The sequence below is a fragment of the Epinephelus fuscoguttatus genome, linkage group LG15, assembly GCF_011397635.1.
Source record: "Epinephelus fuscoguttatus linkage group LG15, E.fuscoguttatus.final_Chr_v1".
In the NCBI taxonomy this organism is placed as follows: domain Eukaryota; kingdom Metazoa; phylum Chordata; class Actinopteri; order Perciformes; family Serranidae; genus Epinephelus; species Epinephelus fuscoguttatus.
Window position 1 is genome coordinate 35,694,049 of NC_064766.1, and position 23,268 is coordinate 35,717,316.

The 23,268-nt window shown below is 42.9% G+C and overlaps 1 protein-coding gene across 2 annotated transcripts in view; it reads left to right on the forward strand.

Moving 5' to 3' along the window:
- Positions 1-19,417, forward strand: part of LOC125902086 (tensin-3-like) — a 43,700-nt gene extending 24,283 nt beyond the window's left edge. The window contains exons 13-27 of one of the 2 annotated variants that reach the window (XM_049598205.1): positions 662-1,846; positions 6,973-7,130; positions 7,216-7,348; positions 7,470-7,553; positions 11,582-11,714; positions 12,321-12,877; positions 12,992-13,078; positions 13,180-13,311; positions 15,687-15,782; positions 16,759-16,836; positions 17,001-17,078; positions 17,473-17,641; positions 17,991-18,059; positions 18,324-18,353; positions 18,481-19,417. In XM_049598205.1, coding sequence (XP_049454162.1) covers positions 662-1,846; positions 6,973-7,130; positions 7,216-7,348; positions 7,470-7,553; positions 11,582-11,714; positions 12,321-12,877; positions 12,992-13,078; positions 13,180-13,311; positions 15,687-15,782; positions 16,759-16,836; positions 17,001-17,078; positions 17,473-17,641; positions 17,991-18,059; positions 18,324-18,353; positions 18,481-18,625 — 3,134 coding nt within the window. In that variant the 3' untranslated portion in view covers positions 18,626-19,417. The remainder of the gene's footprint in view (positions 1-661; positions 1,847-6,972; positions 7,131-7,215; positions 7,349-7,469; positions 7,554-11,581; positions 11,715-12,320; positions 12,878-12,991; positions 13,079-13,179; positions 13,312-15,686; positions 15,783-16,758; positions 16,837-17,000; positions 17,079-17,472; positions 17,642-17,990; positions 18,060-18,323; positions 18,354-18,480) is intronic. The other variant, XM_049598206.1, reaches the window with a different exon arrangement.
- Positions 19,418-23,268: the final 3,851 nt, after the last annotated feature.

The window sequence follows — 23,268 nt, forward strand, 5'->3', positions numbered from 1 at the left end:
CATTCACTTCTGGGGATTAAGGAGGTTGTTTGGACATATGCTGGGGGTCAGGGGGCAGGTGAGAGCGAGTAGGGGGCTTAATCACAGCAGGGTGAGGAATGCAGGGGTCAGACCCTGAAGATCCACAGCCGTCTGACTCTTGTAGCAGCATACAGGAGACTTAACATCTATTATATAACCTGAGCATGAGGAACACCTTTGTCTACATCCCACGCTGCATACACTAGCACCTTGGCAGTTCACCTTGTAGCCTGGTGGGAGCTGTTATGGCAAGAGGAATATATTTCCTTGAGTAATAATTTAGGTATTTTTCCAACACATCCAATTAGATGATCTGTTTGACATGTTGATTCACATATTTTTCTCTGTCACTGTACTAATATCCTAGTTATTTGTAGTCTGTTTGCTTTGTATTGTCTGGAATGTTGTCTTTGTGAGGTGAGGTGTGACTGTGAGTGTTTGAGCTTTTGTCTATAACAGATTCTGAATGATGGTGGTTATGGGGTGACGTGACTGTGCATGTTAACCGAGTCTTGTTTTGTCTGTGGTTTTGTGCCGCTTGTGTTCGTGTGAGTCTCTGCCATCTGTCTGTGTGTCTCTGTGTGTACGTGAGTCCATACCAGCTGACCGTATGAAGCGCTGCATCTCTTCTATTTTGCAGCGCCACGCTCTCAAGGCCTAACCCAGGACAAAGCGGCTACAAAGAGGAGCCCCGGCGGAGGAGAGGTGACGCTGGGCCGAGGGGCCCGCACGACCTCCGCCACCTCCAGCCCTGACCACAGCGACCACGCCCTCTCTGTCAGCAGCGACTCGGGCCTGTCCAGCACTTCTCTGTGGGCAGACAGACCCACGCCTGTCCCCGCCACCACCACCACCATCAGGCCTAACCAGGGCCCCAGCCAGCAGGAGAAGGTCCAACTGAAGCGCCTTTTAAGTGGCTTTGGTCTTGAGGACCCCTCACTGGGGGAGATGGGTGATCAAGGCCCCAGAGTGGGCATCCAGCACACAGTCCCAGCGCAAGTGCACATCAACGGAGACCCCAGACCCCGAGAGAGGGAAACGGACATCCTAGATGATGAGGTCATTACGGGTCATGATCTGCACAGTGTGGACAGCTTAGGGACCTTGTCGTCCTCCTGCCACAAGAGCAGCCAGAACTCCCTGCTGTCAGATGGTTTCGGTAGTCCTGGAGGAGAGGAGCAGCAAAGCCAAAGCCAGCACCACCTCCACCACCCTGCGCCCCCTCCTCTGGAGGAGTATGAGAGAGGTTATGCTGAGGCAAGAAGGGGCTGTATGAGCTCCAGGAGCAACTCCGTGGCCTCCGCTATTCCCAGTTGCGCCCCCATGCCCAAGCAGCATGTCTACAGACAGGGAAGCTATTCCACACAGTCCTGGGTTCGCCAGCAGCAAATGGTCGCCGCACAACAGTTTATCTACATGCCCGAGGATGGAAACGATACAGAGAGATACCCAGGGAACAAGCAAGGAGGCAGTTCCCCCAAAGCAAGCGTGCCCTCTGAACCACAGGGCCCTACCAGGGACATGACAACAGATCCTCTGAGGAACACGGCGCCCCACAAGGAACAGGCGACGATAAACAATAACAACAACAACAAACGTGACGAGGAGTTCAAATCTCTAACAAAAGACATTGACAACTCCATCGACCAGCTCAACCAGCTAATCATGGACCTGGATCCCTCATTCATGCCGGTGGCGAGCCAAAGCAGCATCAAAAGGAACGGCGGGACACACGTGAACGGCTCAGTCTCCAAATGCCCGAACGGCATCAATCTAAGATTCAACGATAATAATGCAGCAAGCCTGAAAAACACACAGCAGACAGGTAAGACCATCAGACAGTCTGGGTGTGGTGGTGATGATGTGGTGTGGTCTGGAAGTGTGGTGGTGAGGAGGAATGTGCGACAGTCATCATGAAAGCGGTGAAGTTGTTTTGCTAGAAATAAAAAGGGCAGAGATGCAAGTAATAAAACAACTTTAATTAATGTGAGGAAGATTCCAAAACAAAGTAGTGTCTCTCCAACAGCATCAGCTTCCCTTCCCCTTCGCTGCAGAGTTAGCTCAACAAAGCACTCCTCCTCTCCCTCTCCCACCTGGCGTGTTTTAGTGGCAGAAATAGCAGGGTTGTTGCCAGGTTTTCAGATGTTTTCAGTATGATTCTGAGGAAAGAGCGTCGTCCAGACTTGTCTGTATAGCTATCTGACTAGAGGATCAGTACGGTACACGCAGCGAGGGAGAGCAGCTGTCATCGACCTCTGTGAACATTGCCGTCTCTCGGTGTTTGATTATAGAGGTTGCATACTGAGGAATACAGATATTTACCAAATCAAAGTCCGTAACGTTGTGTTTCCCGTCGAACTTTCCACAGACTGACTGCTTGTTGTTGTGTGTAGAAGAAGTTTGGAGAATTGCGTTAAACACACGCAGCATTTCTTTCATTTAATGTTAGTCATCTTTAATAGATGCTGTCTGTGTTGTTGTTTTATGTGCTCATAATTTTTAATTGTCTCATTTATTGTTGTTTGGTTTGTTGTGCAGACAGAGGTTATGCAACAAAGCTGATATCTATCAAAATTATTTCGACGTTGTTCATGGAGAAACTGATTCCAGGGGCCGATTCAAGGATGCAGTCTATGAGCTCAAAACACTGTAAAAGAATTCCCATTGCTTGTTTAAATGTTTCTGTGTCTGCTACCAGCAAGATTTAAAATGTTAGAGAAATTTCAAGCTTACAAAATTCCCCTCTGACCATTTTTTTATATCAGATTTGGCTCACCCTCACAGGTTATCAAGTTCAGCACTATAGACTTGAAAATATTCATACAACCTCTTTTTTTTCATTCTTTAGCTAAAAACCACTGAGGCATTGAAAATGCACAAAGCTGTGTGGGTGTTAGCAGCGCATGAATCACACTCCAGCATGTACATGTGGTTGCAGGGGGCACAAGATGGGGAGGCCTGAGGAATTTCCAAGGGAGGAACAAGTGAGGCCGGAGGCAATGTTTTTTCCATTCGATTCCAACGGCGTACCTGTCTGTGCAAATCAACTACACAGAAGCGTCATTCCAAGAAACAAATGCTGAAGGCTATAACTTTTTGCTAATTTGCAAATAACCTACAGGAAGTAGTGGATTGTTTTTAATGTAGGTCTTTCATCTGTTTGCATCGGTGATGATAGGAGCAATGGCTCGGGGACATTCTGCCCAGCAGCTGTGTTATTATATGAAGTCGGAGGAAAAAGCTGTTTATCATAAAGCAAGGCTGGTGAAATTATATTGATTTTATGAATGATTCATGTGGACTGTTGAAAGCAATTCAATCTGCAGTGATGCTTTTTGGCTTAAATTTGCATTCAGTATCAATGTAACTAGACCAGTCATGCTTTTCCTGCTGGCATCCTCGCATCATCGCACCATGCCTCTATGTTGTCATTGTTTTTGCTGTGAAGAAAAAGAGAACATGGAGATGGATGAGGACAGTTGATATATCATAATGTGTCAAGGGGACTGGTGCTGACTTACAGCAACTGATGAGAGGTGACTCTATACTCAGGAAGGTTGGAGGTGCTCTCCACCTGAGGCTAAAGTTAAGCTTGCACGAGAAATTTGGTGTATTTCAAAAGTCTTCATATTTTATATCTTCAGTAACTGTATGACTTTTAGGAGGCAGTGAAATTTTAGTTGTATTTTTTATTGGATTAATTGTACTTTTTATTGTTTAACAGTTACTGTGCATTTGATCAAACAACATCAGGGCACAAGACCCATAGACATAGTGTGTTTGTAAAATGCACCCCTGTTAATGTTAATAGCAGTACTCATTTGATAAATTATTTTAGTGAATGCAATTAATGGAATACTTGACACATTAAGGAGTTAATCATGGATGCAAAAGTGCTGTAAAGCCAATATAAACTCAAAGAGGACCTACTATGCTTCCATATTTTCTTTCATATAGATCAGTGGTTCCCAACTGGTGGGTCACGGGTCCACTCTGAATGGACCACATGTGACTTGCTAACATATCAGCTTTGTAAAAAACACATTTATTTTTAAGTACAGTGAATTTCCAGCACAGAGCTTTTATTTTGAAGTGCCGTTTACTGCCGTAGAGTGAGTGAGAAACAAACAGCAAACTAGCTTGAAACAGGGCCAAATGCAAGTATGATGCTGAATATATTAAATTCTGTGGACCTTGAACTAATGACTAAGGACAAATCTGGACCCTGTGGTTGAACCAGTTGGGAATCATTGGTATAGATAATATTAAAGTGTCGGATATTCATATTAAACGTTTCACAGTTTCACATGATGAGGTATGTGAAAGTAATCCCAGCAAACAAAAACCTTGACAGATTTCTTTATGGTCATCTCCGCAAGTGACATAGCCTACACTGCTACATGTAGCTACTCGCTAAGATCAGGGAAACATGTAATATTGGTTGCTGATGTTATTGATTTCTCTAGAACATGTCCAGTTGTGAAGATTTTATTGGTGATTTTTTTGTGGTAGAACATGCTGCCATACTCTGTGAACGTCATTCCCTGGGTGCAAGCGCACTGCTACATGTAGCCACATGCTAACATCACAAAATCATGTTATCCTGGTTGCTTTTGTCGTTTCTTTCACTCCGATTTTGGATCATATTCCTGCTGGTACATGTCCAGTTGTAACAACTCTGGTTTAGAAGCAATTATAGGTGATTTTTCTTGGTAGAAAGTAATGCTGTACATTGTTTCAATCATTCCTGTGGTTGCAACATCAGTGCAGAGACAGCACAATATGGAAGTCCTGGAAATGCTGACCAGTTAGAGCAGGCTGTGCTCTATCGGGTGGTGGGTTTAAGAGACAGGTGGTGAAAAGCAACTTAGACAGAGGGCCAGTAAAGGTGTTCTAGTATAGACAGTGTGAGGAAAATAGTTTTTTTGAGCACTGAAGCATGTGTATGTTAGTATGAACCTTAAAATGAACATATTAGGTCCCCTGTAAAGCAGTCCTGCTCACTGATATGCAACAGCCTGATACAACTAGGGGCCTTTAAGGAGAGCCACTTCAGTGGAAATATCTCTGTTGCCTCACAATACTGTATTTATCCTCATACTGCCCAACCCTTCTCTTGAGGGTATATTAGGTTACAGAAATGATGGCGCTGAATGTGACTCATCAGAGAGAAAGAGAGTTTGTCTCCACCATTCAGATCCACGCTTGCCTGTCTTTATGACTGTGACTTATACCTCTTGTATAAAATCTTAAAAAAAAAAAAAAAAAATGTAAGCACTGTGATGCATGCTCTGAGAATCTCTGCCATGCATGCACATAACTGTCTGTGTCATCCATACTTGCCCCAGACAAAGTGAGTAATGATCCCCCGGCATTAACACTTCTGCACCATTAGCATTCTTCAGGGCTGAGAGGTCAAAGCTAGCTGGGAGGGCTCAAATTAACACCCTGGTGCTGAGTGGCAGCACTCTTTAGAGTCGTCACAACATTGACCCCACACACACACACACACACACACACACACACACACACACACTCTCCACACCATCGAGCCCACCAGCCAGACCCCTGGCATTCCTCAGCTGTCCTCTCAAAACAGGACTGCAGGCAGGACGCCGGGGTTGGCAGTGTGGTGCTGTCACTTTATGGACGCACTAAATTCAGATGTCACCAAGAGAGTAGTCATTGAAGTAGCCACACCAGTTTACCTCATTTGTTTACATCAACATGTGAATTGAAATTAGCGTGATTGTCAGAGCACACGATTTGATTTAATGCAGTGCAGTAAAACAGAATTATAATTAATGAACTGAGCTGAATGATGTTATGATGATATGATCTTGTATGGGTGTTACTAAGAGTGTAGTGGAACATATTTAATTGTCTTGAATATCAGTTTGATGTCCTCACTGTGACTTTGAATACATATGTCATTGATATCAGAAAATACCTGTTAATATTGCGATCATTTATTTAACCATGTTTCCCAACCCTACCCTGTGACTTAAAGGGACAGTTCACCTCGAAATCAGAGATACATATTTTTCCTGTCACCTGTAGTGCTATTTATCAATCTGTAGACATTTGGTGTGTAAAATCTCAAAATAAATGGTGTTCTCCTTGGCTGGGCTGTAACATCAGCTAATGTTTACATCAGGTTTACATCTTGTAGATGCACGCTTCCCTCTGCGCCGTGATACAGTTGAAAGGTGTAGTTAAGTCGAAAGAAAATAGTTCCTACACAAAACTGCTCACAACAAGGTCTGTGGACTATCCTGAGCAACTGGGTCATGATTTCTGGAAAGACACATTGCTGTTGAATTTTTCAAATGTGATTTTCGCCACTTTGAGCACCATAAGCTGAGTGCCATCTAGCTCCAGTATATTTGAGAGAACAGACATCTCTATGGCTGATATCTCAAACACTTGGCAACTCATATCAAAACAATCTAGTTGATAAATAACACCACAGGTAAGAGGAAAAATACCGTAAAACTCAATTAAAAGCTTAGTCCCTTTTACTAGCCTGGCGTGACTACACATATTCACAAATAAATGCCAAGTAGTTCATTTTTATAGAAGTTCTTTGGATGTAAACAAACACTTTGATTGTTTTTCCCATCTTTGCTGATTAACAGTTTTGTGTGAAAGGAATTAAAGGCCTGTCCCAAATGAAGGCCTGTTGATTTCAGCGATATAAGCAAATAGTAGCCTGGGCTATTAATTGAAGTTTTACATATATGTATTTTTGATTTTGGGGTGAACTATCCCTTTAATTCTAGAGTCAATGGACATGTAAAGTACCTTGAAAAGAAGAAAATGCAGTGTTGGTTCAAAGTGCTGGCATTTTCCTTTCACTGTCAAGTAATGTACTTCCTTGAAATGAGTGCTGCCTGTAAATCTGTTACTGTTTAATGACATGCTTGCTCCTGTCTATCTATGTGTATCCAGCTGTCCAGTCCAGTGAAGGGCGCGTGGGTGTCACGCGGAATCTGAGTCGTCAAGGAAGCGATGTCACGGATCACCCAGGCTTCTGTAACTCAGGGTGGAGCGGGCCAGAGGAGTACAGGGGTCAGCGGACGTACTCCCCCTGTGTGCCACAGTCTCAGGTACATACAGCGTTTATAAAGCTTTCACATTAATGAATCATCATATCTTGTGTGTTTGGTTACATGTATGTGTTGTTTGTTACAGCACCCCATGTTGTACAGGACTGACAGTACTGACTACAGGGCCCAGGGCCCAGACATGGACAGCGGTGTCGAGGCCGGGAGTGACATGACTCCACCCACTCCCGCCTTCCCCATCTCTCCACCAACACCTTATGGTAAGTACCGTCTGTTTCCTGTCTCATTGTAAATAAGTTTCTTTTATCATTTGATTTTGCATGTACTTGTGACTCATTTGTGAGGTTTGATTAAATGTTCCCGTCTCCTTTGTGTTTTCAGTCAAAACTATGTCGGAATTTACTCACCTCAGGCAAACAACAGCTCCAAGCATGCAGTCTCACGGAGGCTACAGAACAGACCACGGTAGGTTCACATGTATGTATAACAGATGAATCTGTTGTGGCGATTCTTCAGTCTGAGGGAAGAACGCGGTCTTTCTCTGTGAACTTAAAGGCAGTGTTTAAGAATAGACACTGGAAAACAGAGCAGTGGTATAGAAGACAATTCTCCATGTAATTTGACGGTATATATTTAAAATGCAGAAATGTCATTCCATTGTGAACTAAAAATACGGATCTTGTGACCTTTTTCTTCGTCTGGATTTGAGGCACCTTATAGGAAGTTAAACAGTTGACCAAGTTACAAAAAAACCCCTTTAAGACTGTTTCCTTTGTGCAACACTCCTAACATCCCCCCGAGCTTCTTTTAACTTTGCGTTTTCCACTCAACCAATTAAAGCTAGTGAGTGACAAAAAGACAAGCTTGTGAGTGTGAGGTAATTGCGAGCGTCTTCTTTCATGTGTGCCCTCCGACTGCATGTTTGGATCCTCTATCTCATTAGAACGCAGCTCTTTCAGGTCCCTCTTGCTTTACCTAATAATGGTGACATTGTTTGTGGAATTTCAGCGGTTTTGAGACTGAGGCCGAAAACAAAGACGTCTCATAAATGCGAAAAGCAAGGGAGATTCCTGAACAGTCTCTGCCCTTTCTGTTTGGTTTTTGGAGAATGTCTGCGTGGTCACGGCCCAGGGAGAGAACTTTTTTTTAGACATAGCAGTGTTGTTCTTTAGATTAACACTGAGTCTGTTTTGTTTCCTTTTGTGTGGATGGTTTTCTGTGTGGTGTTTATCTGAGGTGGAACACGCCCCGGCTATAAGATTGTCAGAGATGGGAAGAGTTGTGTATTTATAGCTTTTTGAAGCACTAGCATTTGAAGACTTTGATGTAAATTCCAAAATCCTTTGATTTTTTTGGATTTTTTTGTGTTGTTTACTCAATGTTACAAGATATAATGTATCATAGAACTGATCATGTAATTGATTAAGCACCTGTCCATTTAAATTAATGAGTATCTTTGGTATTTTTCAACCTTGGGTCATGCTTTCATCATCAATTTACATCCCATAAAAATGCTTATTTTTGCCACTGACAGGTTCCGACTGGTATTTTCAGATTGGTATTAATGTGGCAAGAGTCTGACAACATTATGGAAAGGATTCCCACAGAGATAGACCTTTTTGTTAAAGGTAGGATTTTCCAGTTGCTGTTTGTAAACACACATTCAAATTTGGCCCCTCCTATCAGGCTCAACTCTCCCGGGTGTACGGAGCCCGGAGGTACGGAAGAAGGCTTCACAGAAGAGGTTCAGGCAAGGCTCACGCTGGTGCACACTCGGACACGCTTGGGCACGGCACCTGCGCTCTCTCATTGGCTGGGGAAATCTCCGCCCAGAAGCGGTCCGAGCTCACAAAAACATGAAAATACAGTTAAAGGGCAGGAGCTCTGCAAGCAGAGTCACCACCACACATGAGTAGAAGCCCATACGTGATGATTAAGCAGGATTTCATTTGTATATGTCTATATTTTGTTTTGTTTGAAAATCCTCCAGATCCTACCTTTAAAGTAAGATCCTTTTGGTTCAACCAGACACGGCTTCAAAATTGTGATTGCCACCAGACTCCATTTCAATAAGCAGTAATTGTATTATCACAAAACACACTTTATTTAAAGCTGACAAACAAAAAAAAACCCCCACAAAAAACATCTTGGTTCATCTTCCCACAGTTTCAACAATCACTGCCTCTGGTTTGGTTGAAATAAACCCTTAATTCACTTAGTTAGATGTAAAAATATGCCGGCTCTATACACAGGCAAGCTGCGAGCGTTTAGACACACAGAGCCGGATTGGCGAGTTGATCCATCCATCCATCTTCTAACTGCTTCATCCTCTTGAGGGTCGCGGGGGGGGCTGGAGCCTATCCCAGCTGACATTGGGCGAGAGGCAGGGTTCACCCTGGACAGGTCGCCAGACTATCGCAGGGCTGACACATAGAGACAGACAACCATTCACGCTCACATTCACACCTACGGACAATTTAGAGTCATCAGTTAACTGAATCCAATCTGCATGTCTTTGGACTGTGGGAGGAAGCCAGAGTGCCTGGAGAGAACCCACGCTGACACGGGGAGAACATGCAAACTCCGCACAGAGGGCCCTCTTGCTGTGAGGCGACAGTGCTAACCACCACACCACCGTGCTGCCCGCGAGTTGATCCAAGGTGCCCAATTTTCCGGTAGTCATATTGGCGGAACCTTTTTAGTTTAAAAAGGACGACGCGCCCTTCTGCCAGTGGAGGGGCTGTTGATGACTTGTGGGAGGAGCTGTTGATGACGCCGCACGTGCAATCGTCTGGCGGTGGATAAACAGGAAACAGCTGATAGCAGGAATGAGCAGCTTGTAGCAAGAGGAAAACACAAACCTGACAGACACTGTAAAGATGAGCAACTGGGGAGACAAGGAATTGCGCACCCTCCTTGTCCTCGCAAACGAAGAGGCCATTAACCGTCAGATGACGGGGACGGTAAAGAACGGGCCGACTTACAAGAGAATTGCTGAAGGACTGACCAGCTGTGGCTTCCCTCGGAACACATCACTGTTTACGTCACACGCTGAGCTACACGTTTTGTTACTTGCTCACGCCCCCCATTGCCCCGAAAAAGGCACATTCTGTATGAACAAAAGTAGGTAGGCAGCATTTTGCTGCACTCCCCGATTTTGTTTTTATACTGCCAATGCTGAAAAAAGACTGATTGAGCTTTCCTGCAAATTTGCACAATTCCTATTTAAAAAGGGCTATTGCTTCATTATCTGTAACCGCTTATCCCAGCTGACACTGGGTGAGAGGCGATGTGTACCCCTGGACAGGTCGCCAGACTATCACAGGGCTGACACATAGAGACAGACAACATTCTCACTCACATTCACACCTACGGCTAATTTAGTGTCCCCAGTTAAACTAACGTGCGTGTCTTTGGACTGTGGGAGGAAGCCGGAGAACCTGGAGAAAACCCCACGCTGACACTGGGAGAACATGCAAACTCGGGGGGAGTCTGGGGGAATTGGTGGTGGTGATTTCGAGGCTGTCCCTGGTTAAACAAAAAGGATCTTACTCGTATACATAAGGTCCTATCTCTGTAGGGATCCTCTCCATGTTTTCAGGCACTTAGAATTATCATCTGAACACACAAAGACACTGAAGACAAACCATGGGACAATAGGGTCCCCATTGACAAAGCATCCCATTAAGTTAGCTGTGTTTTATTTGGCATGTTTTTGGCTCAGTGTTATCACAGAAGATTATACGTGTCTTTAACCACCTATACACACATAGATAATCTCTCCACACTTCACTTTTCCTCTCATTTCCATTCCACTCTGACCTCTTACAGACTTGTTGCTACAGTGATCTACAGCATGCCTAAAGGTTGTAGGGCCTGGGAGCAGATTTGTGCCCATGCTGTGCCTCTTACTACCTCAGACACCCAGGCAAGAATCACCACATTCAGTCCTGCCATATCTCCATGGTTACTGTTGGTCAGGAGGCATGACACAAAACACTTTTCTTCTCCCATGAAAGTGTCTCTGTGTACACAGAGGGGAAATAGGGACAAGAAACCATCAACTCTTTCGGCTTTACACCTCTTAAAGTAACCCAGAGAGAACTTCGCTGTGAAGCAGAGGTTGGAACATGAGCTTTTAGATTCAGGGCTGGCAGTGTCTCCAGGCTATGATTGATGAAGCATTTAGATAGTTATGTTGAAGGGCTTTTAATTTCTAGCTTCGGTGGAGTCTGATTTGTTGACTCTGTGACTCTTGTGGCAGGGGTAATTGGTGATTGGGTTTGAATGATGGCTGGGTTCAAGGCCATGTGGACCGTTTTTATTTCATTTCAACTCCAGTATTGATTGTTTGATACTGGACAGGATTCAGAGCTGTATCCCGAGGGATTTTGCATTATACAGTTCTACTTATCGTAGCATTTTGTTCATGCTTATTTTAGTTTTTAAAGTCTGTTTCGACTCACTCTCTGCAATTCTTTTCTCTCACACAGATCCCCGGGGGTATCCAGAGATGATCAGTCATGTTGGAGTTGACGGTTTACCAGACTCCTCCATCAACTGCCACAGGGCGCTAAGTGCTACACACTCTGCCTCAATGGTTGGGACCCTTAAGTGGACAGACAGGTAAAGATCTGTCCTATCCAGAACCTCTGTGCCACATTCACCATTTTTTTTTAGCCCCGTTTCCATCAAACACTTTCCGTATGGTACCTTTGGAACCAAAAGTAACCCTTCAGACATGGTACCTAGACCCTAAGTGAGTCATATAAAAACTAATGGAATGGTCAAAGTTGTAACAGTGAAATTTAAGGTGTGCTGATGGATTCATGTCATCAACTCATGCTTTGAAAAACATTACAAGTTAATGTTCCACCTTAAAAGTTGCCAGCAGTCAGCCCAGTGAATTGAGTTTTCTCCGACTCCAGCTGCTGCAAAATAAATGCAATATTTCCATCACATTTTCCATATTTTTCCATTGTTTGAGATTTGACCGGCACTCGTTTAGTTATCTTCTTCAATGGTTCAGTGCCAGCGGATGAAAGAATTAGTGGCATCAACAGTTTATCTTGATGCACCTCCTGAAGTTGGATGCACATGTGCATTAGTTAGCATTTTCTTTTATAGATTTTATGGATGTTTGATTAAAATTTGTTTTACATTTGAATAGGAACTTGACTAATCTTTGTTGACTCCATGTTTATGACGTTTATTTGTTTCTGATAACTTCAGTTCATCCACAAACCAGCCCTGGCCAGAGCATCCCGTCCTGAGCCGCCACTCGTCCCTGAGCAGCTACCCCTCTACCAGACAACCACCGCCGCACTCCATGTCGCTGGACTATGGCCACCACTCTCCTCCCCTGCACCACCCCCACATCCACCCTGCCCCCAACGCCCACAGCTCGCCCCGAAGCAGCCAGCGAAGCCGCATGGCTCGCTACGCTCTCAGCCATAGTCCCGCTCAAAGCTTTGACGAGCAGGATGACGCAGGTCTCGGCTATGGCACAGACTGTCCAAACACTAATCTGCTGGGGAATGGAGGCATGGACAGGGAACTTTTGACCTCCATGGATGGGCATAATCAGTTGCAGCTGCCCCAGATGCTGCAACCCCCACTTCTGCCTGAGAAGAAGAGGACATCAGATGGAGAGCATTCGCTGGGAACAGCGTCCCCAGCCCTCAGTGGGTTCTCGAGTCCCCACAGTGGGAGCTCCCTGAGTATCCCCTTCCCCAACGTTTTGCCTGACCTCTCAGCTCAGGCGCTGGGCACGGCCTCACCTCTGCCAGGTAAACTACGGCCCCCATATGAAGCTAATGTCCTCATTGGTGTCACATGGCTTGCTCAGCCCACTCAAGTGAATACTGTACTGACTGTTTGGCTGATAATTGTGTGTTTTCCAGATGTTCTGGCTGTCAAGCAGGTCACTGTAAAATTTGTGCAGGACACATCAAAATTCTGGTACAAGCCAGATATCTCAAGGGATCAAGGTAGGCGTCCAGTGTCCACTTTTGTTCCAAAGTAATAAAAGAAAGGAAACTCTCAAACAGAATTATAGAGCCACTTCACCGTTATGTATCTCTTCTCTCAGCCATTTCAGTCTTGAAGGACAAGGAGCCTGGTTGCTTCATCGTGCGGGACAGCCACTCATTCAGAGGGGCTTATGGACTGGCAATGAAGGTGGCGACTCCCCCACCCTCAGTCCTCCAACAGACCAAGAAAGGTATGATTGGTTTATACCATTATGGTTTCAAATAATACGATCCAGTTTATTAAAAGTGTCACTGAAGCCTTATTGTTTGCATGTATCAGAGCAAAGTTTATACTTAAGACTTTAAAGGTCCCATATTCTGCTCACTTTCAGGTTCTTACTTGTATTTAGGGTTTCCAGTAGAACATGCTTGCATGTTTCAGTGTTCAAAAAACACTTAATTATTCTCATACTGTCTTCTCTGGAACATATGTATTCACCCTCTGTCTGAAACGCGGCTAGCTTAGCAGCTGTCTCTTTAAGTCCCCCTACCAAAAAAGCCCAGACTGCTCTGATTGGTCAGTGTTTCCAGGTCTTCCGGTTCTCAGCTCTTGGCTCTGTCATTGCAGCCGGTGGAACGACTATAACAGCAACTGTACCTGCACTTTCTACCTTTACAGACTGTTTCGATGCTATTCTATAGCTATGGCAACAGCTTTGGTCCCTGTTGACTTCCTGTTAGCAGTGCCAGCCCTAGCACATTTGGTGCCCTAGGCGGGTCCTAGTTATGGTCTAGTTATGTTGTTGTGGCCTTAAGTAATATTTCAAAATAATAGTAATAGTATCAGTAAAAAATAGTAAAAGATAAACATTTTGATTTTTTTCTTCCCCCGTTTGTCGTGCCCTCTATGGATGATGCCGTCACTAGCGTTCGCCTCTACTGCCTATGCCCAGGGCTGGCCCTGGCTGTCAGTTACCGCATTAACATTCCAACAGGAAATACAAGGGATCCATTGAAAATGTTTGTGTTCAAGTTGGAAACGATCTACATAGTACAATTGTGACATCACAACTTGACATAAGTCCTGATAGCTCGTTCAAAAGCAAAGTTTTTGAATATGGACTGTGTATGTTTCTCTGCATTAAGCTTTTTGATAGTGTTATAGTATTTGTGTAGCACCTATACCTGCTTTATAAGAAAAAAAGATAAGGAACTCTGACTTTTTACAATATGGGACCTTTAATATTTTAGGAAATATACATTTTTTTGCTGGCTTTCAACAAGAAAATTGATACCTCTCTCTGTCTGTGCATTAAATATAGAACTGAAGTCAGGATGTGGTTAGCCTAGCTTAGCATAAAGACTGGAAGCCGGGGGAAACTCTCCCCACACTGTCCAAACTTTAAAAGTGTGCCCACTGAGTGTGTAGACAGAAAGAAAACAAACACAAAAGGTTCACTTATTCTTTCAATGATCACGGTAAAGACATCACAGATTGGTCCAGTAGTACAGATTTCCTGGGAATCATTCATCACACAATCACAAAGCCATCTACGGTTACAGCCTACTGTACTCGCCTTAATGCTGGAACATGAGAGTGTGTTGTGTGTGAGAGCTCTTCACTGTGTGTCTCTCCTGGGCATTATCATTATGAAGCCAAACAGACCCCTTTTGCCTGATAGTCTTAGATGTACAGCTAATGTTTCACCCCTTAACAAAGGATGTGCCGGGTCCATAAGCCAACTCTGATCCCGGGGCCTTCTCCTGGGAAGCTGTCTGCCCCACATAACTCTGTCTGATGGGGATGTAACATCCAGAGTGGGGTCAAAACAGGCCGCTTGGTTTTTTACGCCGTCGTGTGTTTGTTTAGCATATTCAGGAAGTAACGTGGAGGGATTTTTTGGGAAAGAAAACAATGTCTCTAAAGGGATCTGGCCAAACATTCTCTGGCCATGCTTCAACGTGGAAACAAAGGCTGATTGAGCGATTGTAGAGATTCACACATTGCTTTTTTCAGGGCCAGAGGACATAAAATCCCACACAATGTCCATCAGAAACTATTTATGAGGAATATTTTCCATCAAAAGCAGCACAGGAGGCCACAAAGCATGCCCTCCTGCCCTTCCTGCACTGGCCCACCACAGCGCTCAACCCTTTAATTTCATCTCCCACTCACACCTGTCCTTTTGTTTGCCTTCACCCCTACGCAGTCCAGCGGCACCTGTGGTGACATCATGACACGGCCCTTCTCCACATTTTCAGCTTAGGGCATTGTGGCTCCTTATAAGTGTGAAACCCAACCCGTCTTAAGGAGCGGGCCTTTCTCTAAGCTTTTGTGTCGGGACATTCCTCGCATAGAGTTCCCCTGCCCCCTCAGAGGCGCTTCTGTTGAATCATAATCCCATTAATCTCTGAAGAGATTGAATGTGTGTGATTTAATATGTTTTATGTAACTCTCCAAGGCTGGGAAATTGTGTGTTGTGCTGAGATAAATGCTTTGAGCTATTATTTAGGTCAGAGTGAATCTAGGGTGTCAGATGGAGGACAGTTATGCTAAAACAGACCACAGACTATTACGAGGAATTCATCACTTCATGCATCTTCTATCTGTCCTTCTTCCTAACAGGAGGTGACCTGTCGAATGAGTTAGTGCGCCACTTCCTGATTGAGTGTACACAGAAAGGAGTGCGGTTGAAGGGTTGCCCCAATGAGCCCTATTTTGGTGAGTACCAATCCTTCGCTTTGCAGCTGGTGAACAACAGAGACCCCTACTGGCTGTTTGGCTACACTGCACACAGTGAAAGACTTCACACACCATACTGCCCTCTATTGGTCTTTGGTGCATTGTACCACTGGCTGCTGGTAGATAATTTTGTCTTCAGCATAACATGACTGATTAATGCACCTTATTGTACATGTTGCGTGTTTTTTATCTGCCCCTTTTAACTAGAACAGTTATTCCTTTCCTCCCTAAATTGTAGTTGCATGTTTTTATGCATTTATTGGTAACATCTTTGCATTTTGTTGTTCTTTTCTTTCTTTTTTTAAAATATATAGTATGAAAATATTTGTGTGACAGTTGCAAAAGTCATGCAGTGTAAACATTGCACTCTTGCCTAAAAATAGAGCCTGGAATTAAGTACTGAATGAGGTATTAGCACATATATAATCTCTATGAAACTTTACATTTTATGCTATGGCAATATAATTAAGTGGTGCTGCAAAGGGAAATTAATTACTTGGTCAAAATCATACTCACAGCTGGCACAAAGGCCATCACAAGAAACAGGCTTGAAACCGATCAACCTTAGACAGTGGTTAGATATCGTACAGGAAATATTTTTGATGGAAAAAAAAAAAACCCCACTCATTCTCAAGGAGTTAAAGAAGATTAAATGGAAAGATTGGAATGGATTAGGTTCAGAAATAAAGACTTAGTTGCTGTCTAATTTTATTGACAATAATGTAAATATTTGTACAAAAGTTTTACTAAGCCGACAGTACTGTATGTTGCATCACTAGACGTAAACTGTAACCTCGTCTTTACAGTTTTAATGTTGATTTTTGTCTTACTTGTGTATGTATATAAGCAGTATCATGTGCATTCTTGCAGTAAAATATTAAAGACAAGTAAGTGATGTGTCAATAAAGCTTCAAATCTCACTGTAATATCAATATTATATCTTTTTGTTTTGCAGGAAGCTTAACTGCTCTGGTCTGCCAACATTCAATCACACCACTGGCCCTGCCCTGCAAACTCATCATACCTGACAGAGGTGAACCTTCAACACACAATTACAGACCTAATTTTACGGTCAGAAGAGAAAATAAACTAAATTTAGCTTTTGTGGCATTCTGTATCTGTCTGTCTTTAGCTGTCTGGCTGTTTAGTCATTTTATTTGTTTATGAAGCTGACGTTTTTGCTTTTCTCCTTCACAGATCCTCTTGAAGATGTTGTGGAGACTACCTCACAATCTGTCACCAACTCTGCTGCCGAGCTGCTAAAACAGGGTGCAGGTAATGAGGCGTCTAAGGTCACTTGCTTTGAATAGACGCTATGAGAAAGCAATGATGGCACTGTACATAAATACGGGCACAATCCTTGTGTGCAACTCAGACTGACACACAGTCCTGTTATTATGGATTGGGAGACTTTGTCACTGAATACCAGGGGCGGAGCCACATGTTGCAAACATTTGGGGCTCAGGCCAAACACAAATTTTGGTTTCCCATATACGCCACCTATATGCACTATTTATCAAGCCATTTGAGATAATAGAACACCTAAAAATCTGTTCATCATTTGGGAAAAACAAGACAGTTTCCAAGGAATAAATACATATGCTTTACAGTTATTTCAGTTAAGCAGTTGGGTTCCAGGTGTAATTTGACAGTCTGTGTGTTCCTGCAGCCTGTAACGTGTGGTACCTGGGCTCCGTGGAGATGGAGTCGCTAACAGGCGTCCAGGCGGTGCAGAAAGCCACCACTATGTCTTTGAGCTCCAACCCTCCACCGACCTCCACTGTAGTTCACTTCAAGGTGTCCTCCCAGGGAATCACCCTCACTGACAACCAGAGGAAGTGAGTAACACACAGGCACACTAGGGCTGCGTTTCGGCGAGAATGTGTCAGTACAATGTGTATCATGATACAAGGTTTATGATTTAATAAGCAACTTTGTAAGCAGGGCAAAATATTGCTATTTTTGTCATATAATGTTAGGAAAACTGCGTAGTATAAAGAACACACCATCATCTGCATAAAATGGTATTGCCACAAAGTTTTGCATGTAAACTATTATTTTAAAATCAATAGTGTTTTAAAGAATCAACACAGTCTCACAAAACGTTATAGTGATATATTCAAGTGTGTCAATATTTTCTCACACAACCTTCACACATCACAGTAACCACCCTCTGTCTCCTTATAGGCTGTTCTTCAGGAGGCACTACAATGTTAATACGGTCATATATTGCGCATTGGACCCTCAAGATAGGAAGTAAGTATCGCTGATTTAAAGGGTTTAAGGGTTTTTCAGAAGCTTGTTACATTATTACATTATCATTATTATTATTATTATTATTATTATTATTATTCCAGCCAGGTGTGGTATTTTAAAATGTATGCTAGAAAATCACAGAAAGGCCAAGTTATTTATTTTATTTTATTTTATTTTATTTTATTTTTACATTGTTATTAATTTTGAATGTGAAGTTGGAAAGTCCTACAAAGCCAGTAACAATCCTCCTTTTACTGCCCACAGGTGGAAAAAAGATGGCTGCCCTTCAGCAAAGTAAGTAAATGATTATTATTTCTACATTGCAAGCAAAGCAGCACTGAAGCAGTTCTTTTTAAAGGAACCTGGTCAGGCTGAGGCAGATGACAATGCTGCTATTAAGTATTTTTCTTCACCTCTGCAGGATCTTTGGCTTTGTGGCGAGGAAAACTGGCACTTCCATGGACAATGTGTGTCACCTATTTGCGGAGCATGACCCAGAGCAGCCAGCAAGTGCCATTGTCAACTTTGTTTCCAAGGTGATGATCGGCTCGCAGAAGAGTAAGTAGGCCTGGACTGAGCTGAGCTGATCACCTGGACAGACTTTTACCAAGAAGGGCTGAACAAAGGACTAAATGTAAGGATTGAAGATGGTGACGGTAACCCTGGATATTAACTGGATATTACGTACATAATGACATTACATCTTTCAATAGCAACGTATGAATCCCTTTTATGCTGTTATTTTAATTTCCTGTAAAATGAACCGAGTAAGAAAACAGCAAATTCATAAGTGTATCCAACTGTCATGTCTTACACAGTTAGATTTATTCTCATCATATTTTAAGTGCATAACACAAAAGCTGCTCTTTTTAAACGTGTGTGGCATTTTTATGGACGAATCAAGAAAACCGTACCTTGTTGCATGTAAGTTTTTTATTCTAATATTTAACCAAAACAAACTTCATTTAAGCTATTAACATATTGTAAAGTTGTAGTCAGTGTAGAAGCACCTCCGGGCTGCATCTGTCCAGCATGCAGTATTTTGTTGTGGAGTTTAAGATGGTGGGAAAGCAGAGCAGCAAGTATGTATAGTTTGTTTTGTGTTTCTGGGACAGGCTACATCTCGTACAGGATTATCTTATTTTATCTATGCAATGTAAATTTTTATTTTTTTAAACCACGCCTTCTGTACATGCGCAGCATGAATGTGGCTTCTCTGAACCTGTTAAATAATTTTCTTCTTAAGATGTATGTGAATATGACCACTTTTAAAGCGACAGTTTAGTAAAAGTGTGCGTGTGTGTTGACATGAGAGAAAGCATAGAAAAATATTTTAATTAAACCCTAATATATATACACATATATATTGATTTGACATGAGTTGGTTAAAAACACATCAGTACTTTGTGTAGAGGATAGTACAAGTGGCATTTCGCTCACAGCTGCCAGATTTTTACTGTTTTGCCCCCTTTTGGAGGAGTCACGGCCTCTAACAGCTCTGCAGTGTTTGAGCATCAAAAATAATCAGTATCCTCCATTTTGTACATTTCATTTAAATTTAAAAAGGACACAGGCTGCTATATAAATTGCACAAATGCTACAATTAATTTAGTGTTTTAAAAGTCCTGAGAAGAAAGACAAGCACTCAGTGTTGCACAATTAAATTTAGGATTTGACTACCCCATCAGTGACATACACAGTACACTCTGGGACCAAGATAAAGCTCGACTGAAGCCATTTATTACCCCAGTTGACTGCTTGTTGACATCATATATGAGATTGTGACCATAATTCCTCTTAACTTTTGTGCTGGGCAGCCATTTTATCCAGAGAGGGACCTACAGCCACATTACAGTTCTGTTGGTATTTTTAAATTTAATATGTACACAGTTGTTCATTTGTTATCTATTATCTGTACCTCATACTTATTTCATACAATGCTGTGCCTCTGTGTATAACATGCTACATGTGAACAGTTTATTTGTATATTGATAATGCATTGTTTGATGTGTTCTGTAAATAAACAAAATGAAACATGTATTAAATCTTGGCAATCAGCATAACCAGGACGAGCTGGCAGGCGACCAGCAGGTCCTGACGAACGGTGATCTATCAGCGAGCTGCACTTCAGTTTACCTGCGTTACAGAGCCAGGCTAGCTGTGTCCTTGTTTCCTGGCTTTGTGCTAAGCTAAGTTAGCCGATAGCTTTATATAACATTATGAAACAAATGGGAGAGTGTTGGATGCATTTTTTTCCCAAGAGTGTTCTGCCTCGTCCCACTCTACTCTCTTTCCATGGCACTGCCCAAGCCATGACCTCTTTGGCCTAACCCTAACCACCTCTGACCTTGACGCTTAGATGTGACAAGTATTAGCCAATCACGTCATGCTGTACTAGCCAATCACTGCAGCTTAGGCAAAACTCTCTTGGGAAAAATGCACTTGGCAGTCTAGCAGTTAATAACAAAACAGTTAATAATGTCAAACTTGTCAACATAGTTTTCTACTTTTACTTTTGTTTTTCAAATGATCTTATTCCACTCCTCTGACAGCATTGTCTGCATTATATAATCTGTTTTTGTACTGAAGCTCTCTGATACTAACACTGAGTGAAATATTCAAAGCTAGGACTCCATGTTGTGTAACGTTATAGTTGCATCATGTATTGGGCATCATTTTATATAACTTTCCTTTAAATTCAGGATCATATTTTGTAACTTCGTAAACTTTTGGCTACACCGTAGACCGTATGAAGTGGACATGGCCACTGTGATGTCACCTATTGGTTTGTGGTCTACCGTTTGGAGCCTTAAGTTTGGTATTGTGGCTGTTGTCTTGTTTTCGGGGGCCGGAAGTGACCATATTTGGAAGAGAGGGTGGAGCCATGAAGCAAACCCTGCCTTATTGTTTATTTTTCTCTCAACGTGACCATAATTTACAAAGTGCGTAGCACTGAAGGAGAGTGACATGACGCTGTCATAACTATGACATGACACGGTCTTGAACCTGTCATAAACGTTTATGACTGCTGTCATTACATGTCATTCGGGTTTTTGTAATGACAAGTTGACATTGTTTGGGTTGTCCTGATTATCACAACTTGACATTAATCAAAGTGACATTACCAGAAGATGTCTTTGTCATGACAACTTGACATTAACAAGAAATGCACCTCTTTTTGTGTTAATGACAAGTTGACATAATGATAGATACAAAGACATCTTCTGGTAATGTCATCCTGGTTAATGTCAACTTGTCATTATAAGGACATCCCAAACAATCAAAGTGACATTACCACAAGTTGTCTTTGTCATGACAAGTTGACATTGAATTTGTTTGGGATGTCCTTATTATGACAAGTTGACCTTGTCCTTATTATGACAAGTTGACATTAACATTGACATTAACATTGACATTTAAATACAGTTTGACTGCACACCATGCGTTGGTACAATTGAGCCACCAGTATGCTGCTATTAAAGGGGTTAAGCACACTGCTGAACCAATGACACCATTCACAAGTCTTAGCCACAGGCTGGCTTCAAGCCTTAGTGTCTTCCGTGTCTAAACTCACAACACAAAGGAGGATGTGAAAAGTAAGCAGATCACCACACTACTGCCCTGGGGTCAGTAATGAGGAGACTCTGCTGGAAACATACTTAGAGTAGAAATATAAATAACTTCAGTTCAATTTTCAGCCAGCAGAGGACGCTAGTAACAACTCTCTTGAACCTGAACATGTGGAGTCAAGTGGTTTTGTGACGTGGCTTATTTCCCCAGTCAAAATTAACTTTCTTAGCTGTTGCTTAAAGGTGAAACAGTAATGGTGACAGACCTAAGTGGATCGTCGTCCCATCTTTTTACACAAGCACCGCTCATCTGTGTCTTTCTGTCTCAGTCCATATGCACACACATGTCCACTGTCTCATTTATGAAGTGCAGTAAAAGTGGATTTTACCTCCACACAAGCCTGGACAGGTTTGCTCTAATGGTGCTGAGAGGGAATAAATTGCATAGCCTCGCCAAAGAGGGAGGAAAGGTGTAATGGGACAGACCCCCATCCCCACCCCACCCCCCCGCCCCCACCCTCCACTACTGTCCCTCTGCAGGTGGTGAAAGTGAAGAATTCCCGGGGAGGGCAGGAAGGAAGTGAAGGCCCAGGTGTGGTGACTGCAGAGAGCCCAGAGCCCAATCTTCCTCTGTTATTTAGTGCGGAGTGGCCTTGAAATAAAAGAAGCCGGGGAAAGTCCAGAAAACCAACATTATTAGACCGCAGAGGAACCCTGTCAGAAGACAATATTTCACACAGGTAATAACAGTGTGTGTGAGCATGAAAGAGCTAAGCAGGCCTAACCTGATACTGCAGTAGTTTCCCATTTAACTTGATTTATACCTTGTAATATTTGCTATTACAAAGCCAATATAGGAGAATTTATTTTGAGGAAAAAGATGAGAAATAGCCTGAGAGCAAAGCCAGGCTTATTTCCTACACATGGAAACCACTGATGAGCCTCTGTAATATAATCACAGCCATTGTGTTGACATTCCTGGCCTTAGCAAGGACCCGTAACAGACACTGATTAAGCCTGTCACATACAGTATGCCCATCTCAACAAATACCAGCTTTCCAATAACCTTTGCAGAATTACACCAGTCTCTTCTAGCAGGCAGACGCCAATCAAGTTTCACTCTGCAGATAATGTGGAGGTGAAAGGCCGTGTTTATCGGGCTGACAGAGCTCATTCTCATTCCTCGTGCACCCCGGCCCTGCAGCTTTTTTTACGGCCACTTAATTAGAGGGGCAGGGCTCATCTCATTCCACTGAGGCAGAATAAAGGTTGGGGAGCAAAAATAGAAAGTGCATTCTGGCATGGCTGCACAATTTGAGGCCCCCTCAATTTGCTTTTCAGCAGACGCCGAAACCTCAAAACGCACTGTGAGATTAATTGTGGGCTTTTCATATCAGGCCACGTAATAGTTCAGACTGGGTCGAAATAATGCCCAACACCATCAATGGATCATCACTTGTTAATGAGTAATATAGTATATAGCTATTCTTTGGTTTCAAAATGTATGTTGACTCTCAAAGCCGAACTTTTCTGTGCTGCACATAGAGAGAAACCAGAGCAGTCTGTGATGTATTGCTTTCATGACCGCAGTAAAAGGTGACCCATTAACTGGAGGGATGGAAGTTACAGAGCTGACGGGT